Source organism: Oryzias melastigma, linkage group LG22 (assembly GCF_002922805.2).
Source record: "Oryzias melastigma strain HK-1 linkage group LG22, ASM292280v2, whole genome shotgun sequence".
Classification (NCBI taxonomy): Eukaryota; Metazoa; Chordata; class Actinopteri; order Beloniformes; family Adrianichthyidae; genus Oryzias; species Oryzias melastigma.
In genome coordinates, this window is record NC_050533.1 from 1,311,691 (window position 1) to 1,321,368 (window position 9,678).

Genomic DNA, 9,678 nt, shown 5'->3' on the forward strand with positions numbered 1-9,678 from the left:
GAATATAATAGAATTTATAGGAAATTTGATGATGTATCCCAGCACTGTATGAAATCTAAACAGCAGTATGTTTTTTTAATAAAAGCGCCATCAAAACAGTGAACGGATATTTTAATACTTGTATTTTATGCATTTATTTTATTTTTCACATTAACATAATTCACATTCAATAATAATAATAAACAATTGTTTACACATTCCTGCCTATTTGTTTTTTGCATTGTTTAAATAAAGTTTTGCAACCAAAAAAACGTGCCTCCGAAATACTTAATTTAAAGATCAATATATTTATTATATTTACAAATTGTGGGGTATAATAACCTTTTTTATGTGAAAATAGTATTTTCCTTAAGGTCAGAGGTGGGAGAAGAAAATGTGTTACATTTACAAATGTTAATAAAAATAAATTGTTGTGACGCAAAACATTTTTTGAACAAGTTTTACCAAATGTCGTGATTCCAATAATATTCGGTGTTAAAATCAAATGTTTCTGCTGATGTCTCGGTGACTGACAGGCGGGAGGAGGAGGAGATCCTGCCGGGAGCAGGAAGCGGCTGAAGAAGCCTCACGAGCTCCGGAACAGCGTCGACATCAGCGGCTGTCCTCCATAATGTAACCCCCTCGGAGCGGCTCACGTCGACGCGTTCAGGCGGCATGTCCGGGGCTCCGCGGTGAACCAGCACGACCACGATGAAGGGCTGCGGTATGCGCTGCTCGGTGGGCTTTCTGTCCCGCAGAGAGCTGACGGGGCAGCCGCTCCTGAAGGAGGAATTCCAGCGGCGCAGGCTGGCGGGCTGCACCAGCCTCTACAAGAAAGACATGCTGGGACACTTCGGCTGCGTCAACGCCATCGAGTTCTCCAACAGCGGCGGAGAGTGGCTGGTGTCCGGTGAGCGCCGCGAGCCCGACCTGCTAGCATGCTAGCGCCGCGCGCGAGGCGCCGGGATGACAGCTGAGGCTAGCGGGCGCTAGCTTAGCCTAGCTTCCTCTGTTAGCCGCATCTGTCAGCCCGAAAAGCTCCAAAAGGCTCAGGTAAAACCCGCATTTTCTTCCGTTAGCGGCGTTTCCATTTCGGAGACCGCAGACCACCGAGCTGGGAGGATTCAAAGCGGTCACCGGGCCGGCCTGAGAACCGGCGGTTCGCCGTTTTAGCTCCATGGAGCAAATTGAAGTTTGGTTTCCTCCAAAGCGCCTTAAATCCACAGGAATTTATTTATCTAATTTATACCTTCACGTTAAAATGACACGAGATCTGATTATAAAAAACTATAAGTCAAAGGAAATCGAAATGAAGAAAATATTTGGGTTAAATTTCATTTAAAACAATTTCTGGAAATTATTTCCTATCAAAATCATCCTTGTTGTTAGTTTTATAGTCTGATTTAATCAATTTATTATAGTTTTATTACAATTTACATCACTAGTGATGTCAATTTTAGCCTGCATACCTTAGTAATGAAAACAAGGAAATTAAATCAATTATTAAATAAAATGGTGAATTTAAAATTAAATAATTTTATAGTTTGGAATTTAAAGTCAGATAACTTCCAAATAATTTAATATTAAAACAGTTTCTTATGAAAAACACCAAGATGTGTCGTGGATTCAGATTCACAGGATTTTATTTAATTATTCTATTTGTGCTTCTGAAATAAACAAATCGAACCAAAACAAGAAGAAAGGAAATAACCAGCCGCCACGGCGACTCATAAAGGATCAAAAATAAGTAAAAAAAAAAAAAAAGAGAGAGAGAGAGAAAACGCCTTTAAGATGAGTAAAGATTTCTTTCTCCCCAAATTTCTATAAATAATTGTATTTTTTGAGGGTATTAAAGCAGAGTTTCATTGTTTTTTTTCCTTGTTTTTCTCAGTCATCTTTGATGAAAACAGGCTACACGAATCCAAACAGAGACGCTTTGGATCAGATCAGATCCGGAGTCTGAGCTCGTCTCAGTCCACAGCTCCTCTGACTGAAACAGATCGAAGCAGAAGTTAAGATAAAATGAATTACAGAACAAAACAAAGTAAACTGCGTAAAACCAGCCGGTACAGAGACAGCAAAGATCAAATGTAGTAACCGAGAGTTTGGATGTTCGTCACTTTTCTTTCAGCCTTTCTATCTGCAGATCAACTTCCTGTTTTATTTATTTTAAATAAATATTTCTGAATTTCTTAAAGCATTTTGGGCAGAAAAAGAGGAAATTAAAGTGTTTTACAGAGGGAATAAAAGATTTGGCGACATAGAAACCGTTCACCCTCCAGCACATCCTTTCTGGGGTCGCCAGTCAGCTTTCACCCGCCTGCACGGTTCGGTTTGGCAGAGTTTAACGCCGGATTCCCTCCGGGCTGGGGACGGCACAGGGATACCCAGACTGGGACAGGCAGCAGCGTGACGGGTTCCTCCTCAGAACCAACCCTGGATTCAGGGATTCCCATGCAGGGAACCAACCGAGCCATCCATTTGATGACTTTCAAACAAAAACATAAAAATGATAAAAGTTAACATAAATGAATTAGTTTAACCTTTTAAAAAAGTTAATTTAGAAGTTTCTTTAGATTAAAAAAGGATCACTTATAAAATATAAACTCAAAATCTAATATAAATTGTGACAATAATTATAAATGAATGAAGTAAAGAAGTTGACTTTTATTGCAAAGTGTTCTTAAATGATTTAACTGACAAAGTTTTGTTGTTATAAACTCACGTTGTAACAGAAAATATCTGAGCTTAATAGTTTTAACAAGAAAAAAACACATAAATCTTCTGAACCACTTTAGTGATCTTTGAAGTGTTTAATTTCCAAATTCAGGTTTTAAAGAAGATCAAAGGTGGAAAATAAATGATTATATTTTATTATAGTCCGGGTGAATACTCGATTCTGATTGGCTGCTGAGTTTGGATTAAGTAAGGGATAATCCACACCTAAAAAAGAAGTTCTGGTCAAAAACAAGTGATAAGAGGTTCTCTCTGAACTGATGCTTTATTTAACAATCAGCATTTATATCGCTTTTTTTGCTGCGCAGATCAAATACAACGCTTTTTATGGAAAAGAGATTTAACAAGAATAAAGAACAAAAAATATGATTTATTTTTTTGTGAGTGACCTGGTTAGAAGCCCTTCAAGTGTGAATAATCAGAAATGAATGCACGCTGTGGAAGCCTGAACGTCCGTCGAGATGCAGATCCATCACATAAATCCTGGAGAGCGGTTCTCTTATTAAAAGAAAGTGAATCCCTGGACCTTAAAGATCGATATTTCATGTTTTGAGGTTCCATTTCTGTTGTTTCTTTAGCTGTTATTTTAAGATGAGAGATTTTGGCCAATTGTGGAGCAAAGTCGCAATAAGATGAGTTAAAATAAAATAAACTCGATTAAAACCTCAGTGGAGAAATTCAGTTGTCATAGAGACGCAAAGACGGGAGAAAAATTTGCAAAACAAATTAAAGGTGAAGAAAAAAAATAAAATAACATTTACAACTCCTAAAAATGTCCAAATATATCAATTATTCATACGTAGTCAAAACAAAGTTGAGGTTGTTGAGTAAAATGTGTCATCTCACTGTGGGAAAATCCTGGAAGTTTGTGCAGAACCGTCAGCTGATCTGGTTTAGCGGCGGGAACCTCAAAGTCATTCTGAGCTGCAGTGGAGGAGAGGACTGTCGGTTAATAATCAAGATTAGGAGTTTTATTGTGAAAATATGCAGCTGGCTGTGATGTCACATCCTGCTGAGTGAGGAAACAGGAGGCTGGAACGTTTACGTTAGAAGAATTCTGAAACCGTTTCTCTCATGACGATTAAATAACTAGTTTTCGGAAAAAGCTGTGAAGTTCTTTAGAAACTCACCTGGATCGGGTCAGACAGGTAAAGCAGTCAGAGTAACGGGCCGGCTGTCCCTGCAGGAGGAGACGACCGCAGAGTTCTGCTGTGGCACATGGAGAAAGCCATCCACGGTCTGGCCAAGCCGGTGAAGCTGAAGGGCGAGCACCTCTCCAACATCTTCTGCCTGGCCTTCGACAGCTCCAACACCAAAGTCTTCTCCGGCGGTGAGTGCTGCCGACCCGGAACCTCCGGAGAGGAAACCGCATCTGTCGGAGATGGTCCTGCTTCCCAGAACTCCTGAAGAAGTTTACTCTGGGAAAGATAATGATGGAACTCAAAAATGACCGACAGATTCCTGCTGAGCATTAGTGCTGCCACGATTAGTCGTTACTTTATATTATCTGGAGTAAGTTTAGTAAAGTTGGAAGTTATAATGGTATTCTGCTAAATTTATGGACTATTTTGACATTTATTACGTTTTTTTTGTTGCTATTTTGGAGTTTGGATAATATTTCTTTTGCATGCTAGCTATTTTGGCTAATTTGGGATTTTTTTTGTTTTTTTAGGCTAATTAGCAGTTTAGCTAATGCTTCAGCTACATGCTAGCTGTTTTAGTAAACTTAGCATTTTTATTCTGTTTCGGAATTCAGCTAATATTTCAGCTACATGCTAGCTATTTTGGCTAATTTATGATTGTTTTTTTCAGTTTTTTAAGCTAATTTGGGATTTAGCTAATATTTTAACCAGCTATCAACCTCAGCATTTTAGCTATCAATTTCAGCATCTTCAGACGCCAAATTCAGCTTTATCACGGGTAATGCTATATATTTAGTTTTTTGTAAGTTAAAAGCTAAAGATGTGTGTTTTACATCCACTTCATGCGTGACCCAATTAGTCAACTAATCATAAAAAATGATCAGTGGTTAGTCGACTATTGAATTAATCGTTTGTTCCAGCACTACTGAGCACTAGAGAGCGTTTAGAGAATGGTCAGAATGAAGCCGAGTTTGCTGGTTGTTGCTCGTTGAGACAATAAATCCTCAGTTTACTTTCACCAGAGATCCTGATGCGGTTTGTGTTCCAACAGGAAATGACGAGCAGGTGATCCTTCACGATGTGGAAAGGTGAGTATCGCACTTCCTGTTGGCTCTCCCAGCCGCCGTTTGTCTCACCTGAGCTCACCTGTTCCTGCAGGAGGGAGACCCTGAACGTGTTCCTGCACATCGACGCCGTCTACAGCCTGTCCGTGAGCCCCGTCAACGACAACGTCTTCGCCAGCTCGTCTGACGACGGCAGAGTTCTCATCTGGGACACTCGCGAGCCGCCTCACGGAGGTGATGTTTACGCGGGAAAACTCCGCCTTAAATCCGTTAAACTTCCCGCTCTCACAGTTTTTCCTTTTCATGTGCAGCTCTGGTTTTATTTAAAAGTCACTAAAGCTTCTCCCTTTCTGTCTGTCTCTGCAGAACCCTTCTGCTTGGCCAGCTACCCGTCAGCCTTCCACAGCGTCATGTTCAACCCCGTGGAGCCGCGGCTGCTCGCCACCGCCAACTCCAAGGAGGGCGTCGGCTTATGGGATATCCGCAAACCGCGCAGGTACGACCCTTCATCGAACCTGCAGATTTAGTTGACATTTATTTTGAAAATCCATTTCTAAGCAGAGCGCGTGTCAAAGTCACGGCCCGGGGGCCGGATCCGGCCCTCCAGATCATTTTATTTTGTTATTAATGACCCGATGTTATCTTGAGCTCATTTCTAACTTGTAGAATTTTGACAAAAGATATTTTTATGGAGAGTAAAATATTGAAAGTTATTTAAGGTTTAAGTTGATTTATTCTGGAATAATATTCCTGTCTTTTTATTATTCACAATTATGATAAAAAGTTAAACTTTTTAAATTTTAAAAATTAGCATTCTGCAGCTTTTTGGACTATTTTTTCATTTACTAAGATTTTTTTAGGCAATTTTGGAAATTAGCTAATATTTCAGCTACATGCTAACTGTTTTGGCTAACCTACGTGTTTAAAAAAGTTTTTTAGGCTAATTTGGCATTTAGCTAATGTTTCATTTGACTATCAATTTCAGCGATTTCAGAGACCAAATTCAGCTTCCATCATTCACTCTAGCATTATCACAGGTGATGTTATATTTCTAGTTCATAATTATGTTACAAAGTTATGTTTTTAAAGTTTTAAAAACAGTTTTAGATCCTGGTCGACCCGTGACCTCAGGTGTGTTTAGGATCTTGGCACCCTGAGCGATTGAGTTTGTCACTCCTGAGGTGATGAAACGTGAGAGAATGAGTGAGTTTAGCAGCTAACCTCGTCCACCAGGTGGTGCTGTTTCCTCACAGATTACTGCCCTACTTATCTGTTTCCTGTTGAGTCCATGGGGGGTGAAGCGGTTCTGACCTTCATCATTTATTATATCAGTTTAGTCTCATTTGAATTCTGACTCAGCAGCTGAAGTTAAAGCGATCTCAACATTTATTTGAAACTAGTTTTTCTCCATGCTTTTAATTTGAAGGAGTAAATGATCTGAGGTGTGTTTTCAGAGCCTACAGGTAAAAACATCCTCAGGATTTCTTCAGGCGTCGTTTGTTTGCATTAGAATGGTATCAGAAGGTCGTGGTTCTGCAGCGGTTGGGTTCTAAAGACCGACGTCTGCACATGAAGAACGTCCACTTTGGTTTGCTCGAACTCTCCATCAGTTTTTATCACCCGAGTGTGAAACACTGAAGATTCTGCTCAAACTCAGAACTAGAGGATGGATTCCTCCTTCTGGTCTTCTCTGCTCAGGGTCTTGAACATAATGCAGCAAAAGTTGCAGCAGAGTTTGTATTTCTTCAAACCTTCAGTGTGGAGATGAGTTCTTCAGCCTGAAGAAATTCATGTTTATCTCAGAGGTTTGGAATAGCACAGCTTCTGAAGCTCAAGACGCTTCAGGGGCTTCTATGGCTTCTGAAGCTCAAGACGCTTCAGGGGCTTCTATGGCTTCTGAGGCGCTCAGCAGGTGGAGTTAAAGTGAACTCCACCTTTTTTTATTTTTTTATTTTTAATTTTCCCTCCATGCTTTTAATTTGAAGGAGTTTAAATTGTCCCTGGACGTCTGTGGCTTCAGGGGCTCCAAAAGCTTCAAAGGCTTCTAAGGCTCCTGAAGCCTTTGAAGCTTTTGAAGCCTCCTGGGGCCTCAAATGCTTCTGGAGTTTCTGAGGCTCAAGAGGATTCAAAGGCTTCAGGAGCTTCAGAACCCGATGATGATGATGATGATGATGATGATGATGATGATGATGATGATGATGATGATGATGATAATCATCTTTTATGTTAGACATGTATATTTAGAATAAAGACAGGAAATGATATAAAATACATGAAATATTCAAAAGCTTCAGAATCTTCTGAGGGTCAACTGGCTTCAAAAGGCTTCAAAAGGCTTCAGGAGCTTCTGAACCTGATAATGATGATGAAAATATTTTATTTTGGACATATATGTTTTAAAAAATAAATATAGGGAAATATGTAAAAAAAAAAATACAGGATATATCCAAGAGCTTCTTAGTGAAGCTTCAGAAGTTTGTACATTTATTTTATTCATTCAGTTTTAAGGAAGCAAGCCTCATTAATGCATCAGTTCCACCTTAAATTTGTTTTTTTTTCTTACTTTAGAACAAACAAATGAAATGATTAAATAAGTCCAAAAATAAACGTGATTGGATCATAAAAATCTTACATTTTTCTTTCTGACTTCAGTTCCCTCAGAGAACGTCTTTAATGAAGTTCATGGTTTGTAGTTTTCTGCCGATCCGCCTCCTGGTTTCAGGAATTGTCACATTGTTTCACAAACGGCGGTGTGGACCGGTTCTGGTCCGGCTGGTTCCTCCTGCTGACCTGACCCGTGTTCTGCTGGTTCCCCTCAGCTCGCTGCTGCGTTACGGAGGCAGCATGTCGCTGCAGAGCGCCATGAGCGTCCGCTTCAACAGCTCCGGCACGCAGCTGCTGGCCCTGCGGCGCCGCCTGCCGCCCGTCCTGTACGAGCTGCACTCCCGCCTGCCCAGCTTCCAGTTCGACAACCAGGGCTACTTCAACTCCTGCACCATGAAGAGCTGCTGCTTCGCCGGAGACCGAGACCAGGTGGGTCCGAGGAGGCGCCGGACCGCATGAACCGCCGGGAGGGGGAGGGGGGTCAGCTGTGGGGGAGGAAGTGTCCCCACCCCGAGTCCTCACAGACATGATGTCATCCCAAAGTCACGCTAGTTATGCTAACACTCACAGAGAGCTAAAATATGCAGAAGGAAACACTCCTTCAAAACAAAAGACTCTTTTACTTTGAAATTCTACCAAGCATGACCTGAAATTAGGTTTTTCTCAGTAGAAGTTGGACTTGGTGAAGGTGGGTTTGGGTCAGCACCTCCCTCAGGTCCAGAAGCAACGGCTGAATGGATCCAAACGTTTTCCAAAGCCCAAAGGAAGAAGCATCGAGTTTTCTGCAGACAGACGAGGATTTTCTCAGTGGGGTGTGAGGTTCTCATGGAGGGGGGGTCGGTGGGGTGAGAGGTTCTGACTGGGGGGGGTCGGTGCCACATTCCTCTGGAGGTTTCGGGACTGTAACCGGGCTTCTGCTTGTTGTTTTTCAGTACATCCTTTCCGGATCGGACGACTTTAACCTGTACATGTGGAAAATCCCGAAGGACCCGGAAGCAGGCGAGTATCCGAGGAGCGGTACCTCCAGAGTCAGGTGGTTTGTCCCACCAACAGCGTCTTTCTCCCGCAGGAGGCCCGGGTCGAGTGGTGAACGGGGCCTTCATGGTCCTGAAGGGTCATCGCTCCATCGTCAACCAGGTCCGCTTCAACCCTCACACCTACATGATCTGCTCGTCCGGAGTGGAGAAGGTCATCAAGGTCGGTCCAGAACTTCCTCTGCCTGCATTCGTTTGTTTTTCTTAGTTTTGTTTTCAATTTCTTTTTTTTTAAATCTTTTTTTCCTTTACTTTGCTCTTTTTCTGCACCTTTGAACAAAAACTCACCAAAATTATCTAAATTAGTTCTGGTGAAAGTGAATTTTGGACGTAGTAAGCCACACCCCCAAAAACGGTGACATCACAGCAGGAGAAACCATCACAAAAATTAGCAGGAACAAAATCTCTTAAAGATTTCCAAATATATTTCTAAATATTTACTCTAAATGTTTAAAATATCATGTCGGGGATATCCAAAGGAAGTTTGGGAATTGTTATGGGATGGTCACATGATCTACGGCTTGGCGGCCATTTTGTGTCAGAGTGTGAAATTTTGTGATTTTTAGACATTATGGGAAAAAAAGTTGTTTGGGTCGTCGTTACAACAATTTCCCAGCAGACACCAGGTTGAGTCTACCATCACAACAAAAGTTTTGTTGACCTTTGACCTCAGTTCACCGCCTTATATTTAAAACAAAATCCCACTCGGTACCCTCTACGAAGTAAAACTCCTCTTTGCGATTTCGTTCTCTCGCCTCCTAACTCCATGTCACCCGGAAAGCTATTCGGGAAAATTTCTGTGTTTTAAGCTTTTCCAAAACTTTATCGGCATTAGCGTGGCAAGCTTGCCAAAGTGGCGTTCACTTGTTGCTCACACATTTCTTACCGGATTATTGTGAAAGTTTAATACATGAATTGTTGGGTGAAGCTGAACGAAACGGTACGACATACGAAATAAACGGATGAGGAATGTGGCTGCGGCTATCAAAAAACCTTGGTTGCTAAGGAGATCCAAAAATGTACTTTTGCGAATTCTTCTAAAAGTTACATAAAACTGTTCGTCACCTCCTGGTGACCAAAAAATAAAACGGTTGCTATGGAGATAAACTAACAGAAAAC

The 9,678-nt window shown here is 41.3% G+C and overlaps 1 protein-coding gene and 1 long non-coding RNA gene across 2 annotated transcripts in view; one reads left to right on the forward strand and one right to left on the reverse strand.

Annotated features, from left to right (window-relative positions):
• Positions 1-570, reverse strand: part of LOC112148712 — a 1,800-nt gene extending 1,230 nt beyond the window's left edge. The window contains exon 1 of the long non-coding RNA XR_002919674.2: positions 445-570. This is a non-coding gene — a long non-coding RNA (uncharacterized LOC112148712). The remainder of the gene's footprint in view (positions 1-444) is intronic.
• dcaf5 (ddb1 and cul4 associated factor 5) overlaps positions 515-9,678 on the forward strand; it is a gene marked incomplete in the record, with an annotated part of 10,869 nt that continues 1,705 nt past the window's right edge. The window contains 8 exon segments of the mRNA XM_024275183.2: positions 515-889; positions 3,902-4,045; positions 4,909-4,945; positions 5,016-5,155; positions 5,288-5,417; positions 7,741-7,954; positions 8,458-8,524; positions 8,595-8,722. Coding sequence (XP_024130951.1) covers positions 691-889; positions 3,902-4,045; positions 4,909-4,945; positions 5,016-5,155; positions 5,288-5,417; positions 7,741-7,954; positions 8,458-8,524; positions 8,595-8,722 — 1,059 coding nt within the window.